This window comes from Thunnus thynnus, chromosome 8 (assembly GCF_963924715.1).
Source record: "Thunnus thynnus chromosome 8, fThuThy2.1, whole genome shotgun sequence".
Lineage (NCBI taxonomy): Eukaryota > Metazoa > Chordata > Actinopteri > Scombriformes > Scombridae > Thunnus > Thunnus thynnus.
Window position 1 is genome coordinate 5,884,949 of NC_089524.1, and position 17,721 is coordinate 5,902,669.

The window sequence follows — 17,721 nt, forward strand, 5'->3', positions numbered from 1 at the left end:
TTATGTCAGTAAACATTTTATTAAGCACAATGCAAACTTGCTGGATCAGAAACGTAGGCGTGAATCTTTAATCCACCATCTGTTTACATGAAAAAGAATGAATCATCGTTTCTTGTAGTCCTCGTTGGAACATGCACACTTTAACGACACAAAAATCAAACATAAAACTCAAAAATCAATTTTTTTTAGTTTTCAATAATATATAACGCAATAAATAAAGAAACACCGCTTCCAATACAGTTTTACTGGAAAATACTGTATGTTTCTACAGAAAGTAATACTCATATTTCAAGTACAAGACACAGCATAACATAACTGACAGGGGGAGTGCACACTACTAAATGTGTGTTCACACTGTGGACAGTATGTACATATTTTCTTGTGGTCTTGCTTGACTGCCCTTGCATGTTGTTTTGACAGTTAGGGGCAAGAACATATCATGTCAAAGGGGACTGATAGACTGGCATTTAAAATTCCCCCCGAGTCCAGCCGTTCTCAGCCTGGGGAGATTCTGAACCGGGGGGGAGATCAATAACTTTTTTGTCAGGATTGATAATGAAAGGCAGAAATCCTCTTTTCTCATGCAGCTGCCGGTCTTTGTGAGTTTCGTGGCCCGAACAGCAGCCACTCCCACAGTTCTTCTTGTGCTGATGTAAGAAGTTAGTAATGACTTGCTCAGGTGCCGCTTGTGGCCAGAGCCGGTGTGACGCCGGTTGTCAAGGCATTGCCGTTGGATTTGCGAGTCAAAAGAGCTCCGACCTCCTCGTCGTCACTGAATGAGTTCTTCCCGTACCGCTCCTTCCACCAGGCCCGATACTAGAAGAGAGAGGAGAGTGTAAAAGTGAGTTACATAAAAGCTGAAACAGAATCAAAGAGACGGAGGAAGTCTCCAGCTGTGAGAGAGTAAAGAGAGACAAGAGGAAAGTTCAAGTTAGATTTTCAGTCCTGGTTGATTTGGTGACACCTGGCAGCAGTAAGTGCTTTTTAAGGGGTCAGTATGCTTCAGACTAAGTGCTTGTCAGATTGTCAAACCTCTACCTCACTTTTCTGACATCTGAATTGCGGGTTCTGCATTTGACAATTTCTATAACTGTCTTAAACTAAAAAAAAACACTTCTCAGAACAATTAGCCAGGTGTCTAGAGGTGAAAAATTCATCAGGATGTGCTTCTCTCTCAACCTCACGTAACGACTTCTATCACTTTTCGTGTGTACAAACAAGTGCGTGGTGGTGATTATTGCATCTCGAGCTTAACTATGACGGACGGCTTTTCACTCCGCCTTAGAGTGCAGCCATTCAGAACAGCTATAAACACTTTTTCCTTTAGACGTGGTCTGACAACACGTCGTTTGAACTAGTTTGTGTCAAGCATATCCGTCCTTTAGTGTTAAAGGTACCAGACTAGTTCATATGACATCCTCCGACCACATCTAAAGACAGGAGTGTTCATACACGTTCCTTCCAGATGTATTAAAATATGGGGATAACAACTTTTAGAGGCTTTGAAGGGTCTTCATAATGTTGCAGCTGTTTGAACAGACTGAAAATGTATAAGAAGAAAGTAAGTGCATGAAGAATGAAAAAAGAAAGCTTGAGAGAGACTTTCAAATCCTGCTTACTGACACCTGGTAAATCATCGTCGCAAGGTCAATTTCACAAAGTCACAAAAAATGTCAAACCTCCAAATCAAACATCAGGAAGGTGTCGGGAGAGGAAACATCTCAGGCAACGTTCCAATCTTTGCCCTTCGGCACTTCGGTTGAAGCAAACTGACCACTAATACTGAGGCCATGATCAAATACTGTCTTCCACATACACTGGCTCTCCACAAACACAGACTTCACCAGTAATAATACAAGCTACTATACAGAGAGCAATTACTAATGGAAATACACTGAACGGCTATTCCTGAAAAAAATGTCAACCATAACTAGTATCATAAAGGCAATAAGTCTTCCCAATTAAACAACCAAATATGTTGTTTGGTTAAAGTTACTACATCGAAGTTAGGAGACCTTCACTGTCATATCTACAATAATAACCATGGGGTTAAGGTTAGGGGACGATCATAGTTACAGTTTATAAGAAACTGTCCCAAGTCCCAAATGAAAATGTGACACTCGCAGTCAGAAACAGGAAATGAACAGCAGTCTCATTTGGCAACATATCAACATACTGTACATGCACGTCTTCTCAACTACACCTCTGCTCTGGGTCATAATTACTACGACAGCTAGAAGGCATCTGTCAGTCCAATCTAACTATTAATTTGTTGGTGACTGATATTGCGACCTACTGTGTCATTTTTCTCGGGAGAACAGTCTCTATAAATGGGGTTTGGTGTAATGAAAATCATCAGCATTATCAGTGAGATCAGCATTGTGTGACTCACTTGTGTCAGCTCTGTGTTTTCAAACTCCTCCAGCTGACGCAGGAAGCCCAGGTTGGGCCCCGCACACGGCCTGGCTGCCCTCACCGCCGCCAGAGACTCCACCCAGCCGCGGCCCGTAACCGTCATGATGTAGGCGACCACCAAGGTCACGCTGCGGGACACTCCTGCCACACTGAGAGCACAGAGCGTCAGTTGTAGTAATCCGCAAATATTCTGATTATTTTGTGTAAAAACAAGTAAAAACACCCTTTTTTCCTAAAGTTGTGATTATCTACGGAGTGCGCACAGATTTCTAAAAAGAAGTACAGATTTACACACAGATTTTATTTTTTCTTCTAGACTTTTCACTCCAAAACCAACCTTTCAGTTTGAGGCTAGCGCGGAAGCAGCTAATGTTAGCTTCCCAAGCTTACTTGTTAGCCGAACTTTATGTCAAGACGGTGTGAGAGACTTCCATTTACAGTTCGACTGCCTGTCCCATTATGAAGCATCAAACAGGGTGATGGCAATTTAGAAATTTAAAAATTATTTAAAAAAATTAAAAAAATTGTAATACTTAAATTTTAGGGCACAGTTTACAAATCTGTGAATCCGTGAACATGGATTTGTAATTCAAGGGCACGGATTACGAATCAGAAAGCAGAGCAGTTTATAACCGTCTGCACAGATTTCTAGATCTTTAGTGGGGCTCTGAAGATATCAAATTACCAGTAACCAACGTTTTTGTCAGATTTTGAGACATGTCCTGATTGATGACGTAGTGGATAAAGTAAATTGGGGAAACATCCAGTCAGAAATCACCTAAATAGATAAAAATCTACACTGCTATTAATCCTTCCTTCCTTTCAACATCCCCACTAATAAATAACACCAGATTGTTACTTTGATACACTACGCATCGCATCGACTTAATGTCACCTATTTTTAAATTAAATACAATAGAACTATGTAAGAAACCACACAGTGGGTGAAAAACACAAACGATATGTAAAATGTTTTATTTCAAATGGTCAAAAAAATATGCAAAAGACCAAGTAGGACTAAGTATCGTTTTAGATATGACTTTAAAATGAAGTCCAAAAATACACAAGAAAGGAACAAACCAACCCACAGGATCTTTCGAGTTTACTGTCGCTCACCAGTGGACGAGGCAGCCTTCTCCTTTCATCCTGGACTCATGGATAAACATGATGCTGTCTCTGAAGTACTGCATCCTGGCAAATTATGACATTATAAATACAGAATTAAAATGTTTAAAATAAAACATGTTTAAAGTAAAAATTGGTAATACAGACTCAAAAAGAAAATCGTGAGGTCATATTTCAAAAATATCTGTTATTTTGTTTTCAAACCTCTATGAGACACTCATATAATTGCATGTATTTATTCAAATCCACCCAATTCAGTTTAATATGATGCATTAGATATATATTGTATAATATATATAATATATTATTGAATCAAAAATTAGCTGTTGAACTTTTTACAACCAGGAGACATAATAAATAACATGATTTATTCTGTGTTTGTAAATTTCTCTCAATAAATGCACTGAATGAGGTTACTTCTGTATGAAATTCAAAAAACTAGGTTCTTAAGATATCAAAAAAGTTAATTTTACATTAACATTATATATCTATAAACTGTGAAAATTACAATAGATTACAATATCCTCTTGTTGGACCTTTTTTTTCTTATTCTTCCTCTGCTTTTATCTTTGTTTTTGCATTTTTATTTCCCATATTACAGTGTTTCTAGGATATGCATATATTATATCTAAAGTACTCACAGGTTTTGCTTGGAGTGGTCTGCAGCAGATATACAAAGGTATGTCATGTCCTATAGGGGAGAGAGGGAATAATTTAGATTGCAATGACACAACAGAATATATACTCTGCAGATGTAACAATGAATTAATATTAACAACAGCGAACAAGCTGCAGCAAGGGTCAGGTCATCTGTTTGAGCACTGGGTCTAAGTTCACTTCCTGTTTTTTGTGTATGGGACGTCCCCTGAAACCTTGCCCCTCTGACCCTGCTGCTCAGCACTTGAATCATAGGTCATGACATAACGATGTGTGCCTCTGCGTGTGTGTTTTGTACAGTGCACCTGGCAGCTGATGGTACATACAAGGCCCCAGAAACCACCTTGTCCCGTAATGACTGCACTGCTGTGAAAGCCCCTGAGCCCTCTGGGACACCCTGAGCTCTGGAAGGGCTCCAAACAGGTTAGCTTGCACATGCAAACCTCAGACATGCTGTAGTACTTATGCATGCACACGCTTACACTACTAATGCACATATCAGAGAAGCACATAATACTTGACTTTTAATTTTTGACAGACAGTCATATTATGCAAAAAAAAAAAAAAAATACTGAGAACTCCTCGTATCTTTGCAGAATCGCTCTCAAAACTCATCATAACCATGACTCAGTTGCCCTTTTTGTACAATTGTACCTACAAAATACATAAATCATAAGTATTCTTCCAAATAGTGTGCATGCAAATTGTGGATTAGTGCTGAAATGCATTTTTTTCTTGCATACAGGCATTTTTCAAGATTTTGTTCTGTAAAACTGACTTCGTTATTTCGTTACACAATATGCTAAGTGACACATTTGACCTCAGAGAATTGGTTGCAAATTTATATCTTCCTCTGTCAGTAACCATCATGCTGTCTTCCAAGAAATAAATCACTCAGAGGGTTGACTGTTAGGTATGCAAATATACCATCCCATCTGGCCATTTGGCCTACACCAGTAAAACAGACCTGAGTCATCATAATGATACTGAACTCAAAAAGCTGTGTCATGCACACAAAGCAGCCAACAATCCCATGATAAAGACTATGCTTTGTACAGCGGCCGAGATTGCTGAATGAAGTTCAGAGACGGTCTGCAGGCTCAGACATAATTTCAAGCCCAAAACCTTTTGGTGGTTGACCAGTTTGGGTAGTGATACTGTAATACAAGTTGCTGTTTCTCTTCAGTGTAATGAAAATACTAGCATGGATGGAGAAAGTGTACAGAAATCTCTGAGCACTTTTCATGTTCGCTTTCAACAAGAAAAGATGAAAGTTGTGAAAGCGGACATTGAAGATCTCAAACAAACTCAAGATTTTCAAAGGCGGGTCAATCGCGGACAAAGGGAGGAAAATATCACAATGCAATGTGTTTGTTGGGCTGAAATCAAGTGACAATGAAGAAATCACATTTCAAATGCATAAGATAAATCATTGGACGTGTATATACCCAAAAATGTGCAATATTTAGCTTACTGCTGCTTCATAATGGTACTGAGAGGATAGCATCACAGGAAAACCACTAAATTAACTTTTTTAAATTACTTATATACTTCAGTTGCAAGGAAAGTATATACTTGCATCTGTTACTAAATGGAAATCAATGAGAGTCAAATTTCAACTGTCAACCCACCAAGTTCTCATGGTAGAATCAGCTCTTTCTCTCCTCCTCACACTCACTCACTCACACCCTCACTCCCTTACTCACGTACACATAAAGAAAAACACATTTCCCGCTCTTTCATACACAAATCGCCACGTCTAAATGCAGCGATGAAAAAGCCAGAAACCTTTGTTAATGCAGTTGCACTTTCAAGACTTTATGGACTTCAAGCTGCTGAGCTAAAAGCATCTTGCGTGAAAAATATCCTACAGCAAGCTGGCCTGCATCTGCATCACAGCTGCATCACAGACAAACCAACTGAAAAGAACATACAAATTTTCAGATATTCACAGGGGTCCTATAACACGATATTGGAGCATCAGAGTCAGTCAGAAAAATGCTTATTTGGTGAAACCTGGTGAATTCCACGTCTTGTGACTGATACAAGACAAAAAGGACTTTCCAGGCAAAATTGAGAATAAGAACATCTGACTTTCATATCTATTGAAGTTGTCCATTTCAGTATCCTCTTGATAAAAATATGACTTTTATTTTAACATATGACATCCTATTCTCTTCCTATTTCTCCTTTCAGAACACAACTACAATGACCTCATATAATACACAGATTGTAGAGGATGATACAGTCTTCAGAGACTATCCTTGAGATAAAAGAGATCAAAATAAACAAAATACCTCAAAGGATAACGAGGTCATACTGAAGTGAAGATTAGAGTTGAAACAATCAGTAGATTAATCGATCAGTTGATCACTAGACAATTATCTGATTAATCATTTAAATCATTTTTCAAGCATAAAATGCTCCAAAAATGCTGCTAATTCCAGTTCCTAGAATGTGAGGACATTCTTCTTGTCCTTGTTTTATATGAAACTAAACTACTTTGATTTTTGGACTATTGTATGGAAAAACAATAAATCTGAAGATGTCACTTTGGGCTCTGAGGGGGCTTTTTTTCACTATTTGTTGTAATTTCTCCAGACTAAACAATTAATCAATACATTTGGAAATCGGACAACAGATTAATCAGTTGTGAAAATATGTGTTAGTCGCAGCGCTGATGAAATATCAAGTCAGGATATAGCTGAGCAGCACGTCTGCTACCTTACACACTTTCAGAATGAGTATTAAGCAGCCGGGACAATGAGAGGGAAACAACACTGTTGAGTTCATACGAAATTATAGACTCTTGGCTGAACTGGTGTCAGGGTCAAGGGGTCATGCATGCTGCTAAGACACACACAGAAGACTTTTCACCTCCAAAACGGGTGCAGCTGTGTCATGGATGGACAGGATGTGGGTGATGTTGTGTTGTGCCAGCAGCTCCTTATCGCGTGCATCTGTGGATCACAAAGAAAACCAAGAAATCGCAAATATCCCTTCCCTCCAATCACAAATCACCCCACGTAGGATCTAACCTAAATAAAGCATTTTCTACCCACCAACAACCACCCTCCCCAAATGTCTCCAAAACCAATGTGGCCATATAGCTTAAAAGTTTTGGTCTTGTTTTGAACTGAAAGAAAAACCGGAAAACCAATGTTTCTAAAACAGTCCAACAGCTTGGCTCAAAAGCAAGAAACAGTAATTGTTTTAATCAAATTTTGTTCTTTAAAAGGAAGCCAAATGTTTTCTAGCTTGGACAGATGTGCTTTGAGCATTTTTTCTCATGCTTTGCAAGTTTACAGGATGCTCATGATGCTATACAAGACCAAGATGAGTCTAAAGCACTGGACCCTCCAGCTAGCCAAATCAAGTAAACAAATGTAATTTCACATATCATCTGAGAATTCACATAGACTGTGAGAAAGAAATGACAGCTTACAGCATAAAATTAATAAATATTAGAACACTTAATTTAAATGTTTATGATTTTTGCAGATGATGCACATATTTACCATACAAACACATGAGAGGTATCAATCATCTCATTTAGCTCTATTAGTTAAATGAGATGATTATTAGTATTTACTGATGTAATATCAAACTTTTCCTTTAAAGCAAACAACGAACTGGCATTCTACTGAGCAAAGACACCGTCCTACAAAGCCAAACCACAGTCACTACACATTTGGTCAAAAGACCAAAATCGTATATTTTAGCATCTTTTTTGCCACATGAAAATTATTATGCCATAGTATAAAACCAGCATGTGAGATTTGCAGTTATTATGACACGGAGCTAAAAAAAAAAAAAACAACAGGCCAAACACCAGCAACTCTGAACAAACCTTTTAGAGTTCGAGTGATAAATCTAGCATGCAGATATCCATGGCTAGCCAGTTAGCATTAGTTATAACTAAAAGTAAATTTACTTCATGATATTTCCCTAGCTGTTAGGGAAGCAGAATGATAATCTCCTGCTAAAGGTAACGTAACTAGCAGAGTAGCAACTTCCATCTCAACTCTTGACCCAAGTGTATTTCATAAAATTGGTGTTGGTAAGCCACTTTTAATTTACATATTTTGAACTACTGAATTTATGATATATTAAATTGATTTCAATATAAACACCAGTAGACAGACAGACAGAGATACAATTAGTTCTTATGAACAATGGGCCGTAAATAATAAAAATGTTTATTTTCTTAAACAAAATTAAATGGACAAGAAAGCTGAAACAACTGATTTTTCTCCAAATGCAGAATATCTGCATTTTTAGGTATAAAGAGTGAAACTCCTACTCGTACATGTTCACAGTTTGAGATGTAAAATATGCGAAGCAACACGGCTTTACGAAGATCAAAGGCCTTAATTAACATGAAAGATGTCGCATTTCCTATTTGTCAGTGATTCCTTGAACATGTCATGTTTACAAAAAGTGATTGATATTTTTAACACATTTCCTGTGAAGTCACAATTTCATGTGTGCACAAATATTTAAAACCGCATCAACTGAATTATTGCATTTGCTGTTGTATGGAAAGATGTGGAATACAGTTCACGCTGGGGACACCCCCACACTGCGGGGCATCCCCTCCCACACTAACCCTCACCCACTCAAAGCAGCTCACAAAAATAATTTGTTTCCTCCAGCTGCTGAGAGAGTTATACTCCTACCCCTGCACAAAGAGGCACAAACATACCGAAATATCTCGTTTTACATCAAAATACACGGTTTCAATCATTCTCTCCTGCACTGTGACCTCTCCACTCTATAGAAACTGAACTCAGTGTAGCATCTCACCACATGCCCCTTAATATGAGGAACTGAAACACACACTACTACATTGTCCTGACAATAAATCAATTTTTTACTCAAATGACAAGAGGCAGGACATATCTTACCTTTGAGATTTCCGAGATAAAGATCAGGCAGGACCTAGAGGAAGACAGAAACTGAGTTAAACAGAGCATGCAGAAGTGTCAAAGTAAATCAACAATGCACAAGTATGACAGGTTAATTAAGATTTGAATGTTTTTATGCTTTAAAGTGTAGACATTTAAATCCATCCTACATTATGATGTACCTTGTTTATTCCATTACCCATGTCTGCTAAAAAGCTAAAAAAAAAAAGCAATTCAAGTTTAGGACAAATTTAAGACTACAATCTGATTTTTTTCAAATGATAAAATCCAGTGCTCCAGCAGCATCAAGCCCCTTCAACAACAAAATACATCAACGAGCCTCCCCTGATGACTTCTTTGTGTGACCCAAGAGATCATAAAGCCCCCAACATGTCCACAGCTCATGCCCCATGTGCAACTTGATTGAGAATATGTTGCCTGGGATGACGTAATGTGACCTTAGCAGTTGAACACCCTGCTTGGATATTTATATTTAGACCTGGAGTGGGTCATGAGACCGTAGACAGGCACATACCAAACAGACAAAGATGGTTGAGGGCCAGAGGGCATAGGAGAACAGATCCAACAGCGGGTTAAACTCTGGCTAACTATCTGCTGAGGTGTTACACCATACAAGGAGCACGACAGGTTTAAAATACATGCCACTTGGAGTAAGTCACAATTTAGATATCAGTGTCAATGTGTATATAACATGGCAGTTGTCTTAGAACTAAGAATTCCCCCATTTAGCTTAAATTATGACTGGACTCAACATCAATCACTGCATTCACAGTAAATTCTTCTACATGTTTGACACTTTGCTCTGAGGGTTTAAAGGTATTTTTATGTCTGTCAGTCGATGTCAGGGTATTTGAATACATGAAAACTTTGACCAGCTGGTGGCGCTAAAGGGAAAGTCAGAGGATCACCAAAGTCAGTAGGATTCATCATCAAGGGACTGTGAATGTTTGTACCAAATGTCATGCCAATCAACCCAGTAATTGCCAAGTTATGTCACTCCAAAATAAAAATGTCAACCTTGTGGTGGCGCTAAAGGAAAATTCAGGGGATCACCAAAGTCAGTAGGATTCATCATCTGAAGACAATGGATGTTTGTACTAAATGTCATGGCAATCAACTCAATAGTTACCAAGTTATATCACTCCAAAAACATTGCTTTATCAGTTTGTTACTTATTGACTTCCCCTTATTTTACAAGAATTGTTTATAAATTGATTTTGTCTTAAGCCTAACTTCCTCCATTCAGCTTAAATTTTGTTTTGATTCTCAATGGACATCCACTGGAATCTACATCAGTCACAACATTTCCAGTAAATTCTACTGCATCTTCAACACATTGCTCTGAGGTGATCGAGATATTTTTAGCGCGGCTTTGTCGTCTTGTCTTGTGTTCCTGTGTGTGGTTCACAGAGTGGCACAGTTCAGACGCACTGACAAGCAGACGTGAGTGGAGGCGTTTACAAAAAGCAGCCTGCCTAGAACTAGGTCTGAACAACTCGCAGCAGTGGGTCAAAACCATTGATAAACAGACACATTAGAAACAGGGGCCTTTTTGAATAGGATGATGCATAAAAAAAACACCTTTGTCAGAGCACTAGGAGTGTGTAGGAGTGTGTATGTGTGTGTGGGAGGAGGGAGTGGGGGCTGTGCTGCATAGATAGTAAAGGATGTCAGTTGTTGATGACTGAGTCAATCTTTAAAAAGGGGAAGAGGAGACATTACTTGAGGAGTTACTTTCAAGTTTGATAGCAGGTTGTAAAAGACTCCTAGGCCTTGGTCTGCAACAAAAAAAAAACCAATACCACATTGTAAAGTCCCTGCATTCTAGGGCCGAAACTAACGATCATTCTCATCTCTTCTAGCAAGCAAGAAAATAGTCATCGGATAATCAGGTTTTTTGGTCTAGTGGTGCGCATCACAAGTTCCCATAACCCAAAGTGATGTCTTAAAATTGCATATATTTGTTTGACTGACAAGAGGTTTACAATTTTACAAATCAAAGAAAAGAAGCCAGTCTTCATGTTTGAGAAACTAGATTAAAGGACCAGTTTGTAGGATTTAGTGGCATCTAGCGTTGAGGTTCCCTCTCGCCGCCCCCTTCCAAGTATGTAGGAGAACCTGCGGTGGCTGCGAAACACAAAAGGCCCTCTCTAGAGCCCGTGTTTGGTTTGTCCATTCTGGGCTACTGTAGAAACATGGCAGTGCAACATGGCGTGCTCGGTGAAAGAGGATCTGCTGCCTATGTACATATAAAGGGTTCATTCTAAGGTAATGAAAATACAATTCTTATTTTCAGGTGATTATACACTAATTAAAACATATTTTTTCTTTATTATATATAATACATATATAATATAATAGTATATTCCATTTCTTCCAAGTCTGTTCTGCTAGATGCCACTGCACATTTAATAAAAATGGTGCTTTAGCCACGTTAGCTGTATGGATGGGAATGTCAATCTTTCAGTATATCCACCACCTCATGGGTAGTCATGACATTTTGTATAGACATTCATGGTCTCCAAATGATGAATCCTTATGACTTTAGTGATCCCCTCACTTTTCCTTCAGCACCACCATAAGGTTGGCATTGTTCGGTTTTAGTGAAATGTTTTGACAACTATTGGATGGATTGCCATTAAATTAACTACAGATATTAAATGTCAGTAGACGAGAAATTCCAATAATGCCCCGACTTTCCATGTGGCGCCACAAATCAAAAATTAGATTTTGCCAAATATTTTGGTTTATAATCAGATACCTGCAAAACTACCTGTTTCCAGTCTGTGTGCTAAGCTATGCTAATTGGCTGCTGGCAGTAGCTTCATATTCATCCAACAGACATGAAAGTGGTATTGATCTTCTCATCTATCTGCAAGAAAGCAAATACATGTATAATTTTGTAATAATGGTGTAAATGTCAAACTATTCTTCAAACATCAGAAAATAGTGAGAAAAAAAACATTGCAATTTGAGCCCAATGTGCTCTCTTCAAATTTTGTTCAAACTACAATCCAAAAACCCAAAGATATTCAATATAAAGTGATGTAAAACAGAGCAGTAAAGCAGTAAATCCTCTCATTTGAAAAAATGTTTGTTTTTTGGGTTGAAAAATGATTTAAATGACTAATTCATCATCACAACAGTTGCATAATTAGTTTTCTGTCAACCAACTGATCGATTAATCAGCTAATGTTCCAACTCTACTATATTCCCTAATGGTACAGGAATATTATAGTGATACCATAAATCCATGAAGTCAATAAGGTTTCTATTAATTCATACTTGTGTACAACAGACATGCAGGAGTTGACATAAATAGGGCAGAAATACTGGTGACCTTATTTTCACAGTTCACATAGTTTCCTTTAATTTATTAGGAAGAAACTGATGAGTAACTGTCTTCATAGGATGTTTGTAGGAAACGACTGTGTGATTTGGTACTAATTACATGGAAAATGAAGACAGTTTCCAGTAGGTACATGTTTTGAGACTACAGATGGAAATTATCTAGAAGCTGTATCTGGTGCAAAGCATCTTTTCTCTTTGTTTGAACTGAATGCATATTGTATATGGTCCCTGATGTTATTAACTTTGATAAACTACACTATTACATTAATTTCTATTAATTGCTATTGTAACCTACAAAGTCTTTTAGTCAATATACAAAGAGTCAACTGTAGAAATGTGAAATTTGTCAGTATAGGCAACCATACAAGTCACTATAGAGGATGTGGTTTTTAATATGAATTGGAAAGTTGATTTTTTTGGAGCAGCTCTTCCAAGAAATCCCTTTGGAAATCAAGAAGTGCTTGTAAAACCAAACTTAACTAAAATGCAGTTTCAGTGTTTTATCATTATGAAAGATTTTAGGGAATTCGGGAAACTGTAAAATAAAGCCTTACAGAGATATTCAATAATATATCTTGCATTATATTAAACTTTATATTACTATTAAATTTGGGTTTGTTTGCGTACTTTCGCTTTAAATTTCCTTGACAAGGTGGAGGTGGAAAGTGCCAAACCGATTCGACCTTCCCGCATTCCCTGAAAAAAAAAAAAAAAACTTGCGTTGCAGGATTACATGTTCACCAGCCTGATAAAGACTTTGTTCAATCTTTAAACCAAGTGGGAACCTGCAGGCGAGGACTGCTGCGTCCATCTGCACCTCTTAAGAATGGCGTTGTTCTTACTCGGAGGACGTCTCTTAAAGTGCAGACCTAACATCAAGAGAGCCATGACAGCCACACAGACGTACTGGTAACTGTTTTCAGTGTATTAACGACGTAATTTTCCTGTTTATATGCACGACTCTAAAGAGCTGGACTTTAACCTGATTGCGGAGCGCTGCAGTGTCAAAGCAGGAAATGTCTGCTCTGCTTTTCAGCAGCATGTTCGCCCGCCTCGCCTTCATGCAGGAGTATTTTCTCTGAAGGCTTGTGTGATTATAGTCCACTAGATGGCGTAGTGTCTCCAGGGAGTGCACTCAACAACAGTATACACGAAATAATGCAGAAATTCATATGATCTGTAGGGAAAACCCCATAACTCCCATTGTTTCACTGTTTTGGTAAGCACTTATATGCTGGTATTTAATATCATTAGCACTAGGCTAGTATTATTATATGATAATATGGTATATTTTAGTATTCTACATTCATATAGAAGAAGATAAGACCGCATTTAAAACATTTGGACTGTGACTGGTGTAATTTTTTTGATTTTTAAGTAGTTTTTCAACCAATCAATAGTCCATTTGATTATTACTCTGATGAATTAACAACTTTTACAATCTGCAGGACAGTGAGTGTAACTATAGGACATCTCAAAATATCCTGCAGGATTGCCAAAATCCAACAGGATTCTTATCTTGCAGAAAATTTTGAACATCTGCACAATACCTACATAAATCCACAAAACCTTCTCTCTACTAAAGAGTTATTACACTTAGTAATAGTAGTAGTAGTAGTAAGGCGGTTGCAGTCCTTGTCAGTGCTTCCTGTTTGATTAATGTATTCAGGTCAGAGGCCCTTCTCCCTCTTACAGCACGAGCAAAGACCTGGATGTGCAAACTTTGAAACTAGAACAAGCAGCAAGTAAATAAACGAAAGACAAAATACTGTTACAGTTACAGTAGACCCAAACAAAACAGCTTGAACAACTTCATACAGGAAAAATGTCATACATCAAGATTCAGCCACAAATTAGAAGAATGGCTAGAAGCTGGAGTTGTCATTGATGGCTATGGGGACCACGGTGTTCAACCTGTATCGCCTTCTCTGATCAAACTTAATTTTGTCTGTTATCCTGTCTGAATGGCTGGTTTTACAATTTCCTTTAAAAAATTGCAGTTTGATTTCTGTAGTTGTTGGGACTGATTGTTTTGTGTAATGGTGTGACTGCCAAATGAAAACTAATATTTATCACTAGCTTTTCTGTTCTTTTCCACCACTATGGCTGTTTAAGTCTACCTTTCTGTTTCCCTGCAGCTCTTCAGTGGCTTCCGGCAGGCAGCGTGTTAATGGAGTGGATCTGTACTACGAGCAGACAGGCAGAGGGAAACACGCAGTGCTGTTGTTTCCTGGAGCACTGGGTAAATACAACAACACACCTCCTCTTCTCTTGTTCTTTAAGCATTTTATAAGCTTGTTAAAGCCCTTTTTGTCTTTTCTACGACAGGAAGCACTCGTACAGACTTTGGACCTCAGCTTAAGTCCCTGAATAAGGAACGTTTCACTGTAGTGGGCTGGGATCCCCGTGGTTATGGACAATCCCGTCCCCCAGACAGAGACTTCCCCCCTGACTTCTTTGAAAGGGATGCAAAGGATGCAGTGGATCTGATGAAGGTTTGATCCATCTGTTTAACAGCCAAGGATGATAATTATTACCAAACTGAACAGTTTTTGACCAGCTTATTTCTCTTTATGTTTATTATTTACTGCATTTGCTGCAGACAAGAAACCTCTAAGATTCATGCACAGAGTAAAACAGCTAATTAACTCAGAAAATTGACTAGAAAAATTGGTGCATTCTTTCCCCTTTACTCCCCCTGACTATAATCCAGTTACTGAATACCTACTGCCTCCACAGACTGCATTTTGCAGCTGCAGTAAATAAAACTACAGGCCAGTACACTTTGCTACTGTTCAATGGTATTTTTCATTTCCTTGGCAGGCACTGGGCTTTGGCAAGTTCTCCCTGCTGGGGTGGAGCGATGGAGGAATCACCGCTCTGATAGCAGCAGCGAGAAACCCCAACCTGATCAACAAGATGGTCGTATGGGGATCCAATGCGTTTGTTTCCCAGCATGACCTCAACCTTTACGATGGTATTTCTACTCTGCTTTTCAATGTTGTTGGTTACCACCAATGTAGCCATCCTTGGGTTATTTTTGTGTAAATGTGCATGACATAATCTCTGTTATCTGCATGTTGTTTGTGTTTGTGTGTGCATGTGTCTCTATGGGGACACCTAGCGGTCCGAGATGTGTCCAAGTGGAGTGCGAGGATGAGGCAGCCCATGGAGGAGGTGTATGGAGCAGAAGTCTTTGCTAAAACCTGGGAAGCCTGGGTGGATGGAATCGCACAATATGCACACAGACCAGAAGGTGATAACTTCATGTTGCTACAGGCTCATTACACAAGTCAAGTAGAGCAACCTTAAACTGAACAACATCAGAAATTAGAAGAGATGAAGGGGAATGTTTTGTTATTACCATGCAGTTGGGGAGGAAGTGTGTTGTTAGTAAATGTGGCTGGTACGGTATGGTTCTGGACTGATGGAATTTGTCATACAAGCTGCTATTTTTAGGAACATATGGAAATAAATTTGAGATACTCCATGTTTTCTACTGTTCTGATACATGTCATTTAAGAGCAAAGATAAAGCATTTAATTTCCATTGGTTAGGGAGTATCTGCATTGAGCTTCTGCCCCTGATCAGTTGTCCGACCCTGATCGTCCATGGAGAGAAAGACCCCATGGTGCCCGGCGTCCACCCACAGTACCTCCTCAAACACATCAAAGGATCACGGTGAGACCACACAACAATATAATAATATGAAATTCATGAAATTCAGTTTAAAAGACATATGCTATAATATCTATTTTCCTTCCCACATCTAGATTACACCTGATGCCAGAGGGAAAACACAACCTCCACCTGAGGTTTGCTGATGAATTCAACAAAATGGTGGAGGACTTTCTGGACAATTGACTGATTAATTAACTCAGCGAAAGGAGAACTACAGTGACTAATAGGTCATCACAAATATTTACATAAAGACAATAAACTTTGTGAATTATTTCTCTTCTATCCTGTTTTCACAAAGCTCATGATTAATACAACAATTGTTAAATACTGAATACTTAATCATTTTACTCTAAAATGATTCCATGATTACTTTTTTTGATACCAGTAGTGGGTGACTTATTATTTCCTACATTATGTGATTCACTGGCATTAGCTGTAACTTTGGCTACTGACCATCACCAGGCTGTGGTTTAGATATCATAAGATGACATGTCAGTAACATTAGCTGCTAACTTTGTCCATCACAACACTCACGTGCATTAAAATAAAATCTTAATAAAACAGTAGTATTAGCTGCTAATGTTGGTGATCACAAAGATAATATTTCCAAAATAAACATTCAATCAACACTGGCTGCTGCTTTTGGCCATCCCACAGTTGTCAGTAAGATAAAAATGTCATAAAGTTTACCTTTTAATTTTATGTATGATAAACTATTTAGGATGAAATTATACAATTTGAGTAATATTGGCGGGTGATGTCTGTTGCATTAGGCGCTAACTTTTATTTTAATATTCACAACATTATCATTAAGAAAAAAAAATTAGCTGCAAATATTAATATAATAATATAACATTAGCTGCTCAAGTTAAGCAATCACAAAGCAAAGGTTCATCTAAATATATGTTATTAACATTAGCTGCTAAATTTTAAACTAAGCTCATATTAAGTAAATCATGTATATCTCTAAATTGGCCATCACAATGCTAATGTTTATATAAAAAATCATAACATACCAGCTGCTGTCTTCTGCCATCACATGGCTGATATGATAACATTTTTCATAATATCACAAAGCTGTTTAGATAAAATGGTAAAATGACAGTAACATTAGCATTAGAGCTAGCTATGGCCATCATTAATCTGAAATTACACTGATAAAAATCTCTAATCTGCTTAATTTACCAGCCAGAAGTCTTACTTTTGGATTTTATAAAATGTCATTAACGTTAGCTGATAACTTAATTGCAAGGCTAATATGAAGCAACAACTTATATACATTTTCATTAGCTAACGTTAATGAACTGTTGAGTGCTTAATTTTATAACTGATATGAATTGCAAATGTCTTGCAAATTTGACTGTTTCCTGTGAGAGGGCCTCATGGAGACATTTTTTGTGATGCTAAAAACTTCAAGTCTCATTTTGAAATATGACAGTTATCTTGAATTCATTCATTTCATTAATGGTTAAGGAATTATTTATCAAGTTATGAAAACTTCATTTGACTAAAACTTCATCAACTTTGAACAGTTATAACTGCAAACTTGATGGCTTGTTAGAAA

At 37.9% G+C, this 17,721-nt stretch overlaps 2 protein-coding genes across 2 annotated transcripts; one reads left to right on the forward strand and one right to left on the reverse strand.

Moving 5' to 3' along the window:
• On the reverse strand, positions 1-9,534 carry LOC137187375 (dual specificity protein phosphatase 22-B-like). Its single transcript, XM_067596221.1, has 7 exons — positions 9,287-9,534; positions 9,105-9,138; positions 7,075-7,157; positions 4,182-4,231; positions 3,532-3,606; positions 2,393-2,564; positions 1-816 (listed from the first exon to the last, which is right to left on the reverse strand). Exons 1-7 carry the CDS (start codon positions 9,305-9,307, stop codon positions 676-678), a joined length of 576 nt encoding a protein of 191 aa, XP_067452322.1. The 5' UTR covers positions 9,308-9,534; the 3' UTR covers positions 1-675.
• A 3,591-nt stretch (positions 9,535-13,125) lies between these two features.
• Positions 13,126-16,439, forward strand: bphl (biphenyl hydrolase like). The gene is made up of 7 exons (XM_067596220.1): positions 13,126-13,385; positions 14,615-14,718; positions 14,805-14,971; positions 15,300-15,453; positions 15,601-15,732; positions 16,034-16,157; positions 16,250-16,439. The coding sequence occupies exons 1-7, from the start codon at positions 13,303-13,305 to the stop codon at positions 16,338-16,340; spliced, it is 855 nt and encodes a 284-aa protein (XP_067452321.1). The 5' UTR covers positions 13,126-13,302; the 3' UTR covers positions 16,341-16,439.
• The last annotated feature ends 1,282 nt before the right edge of the window (positions 16,440-17,721 follow it).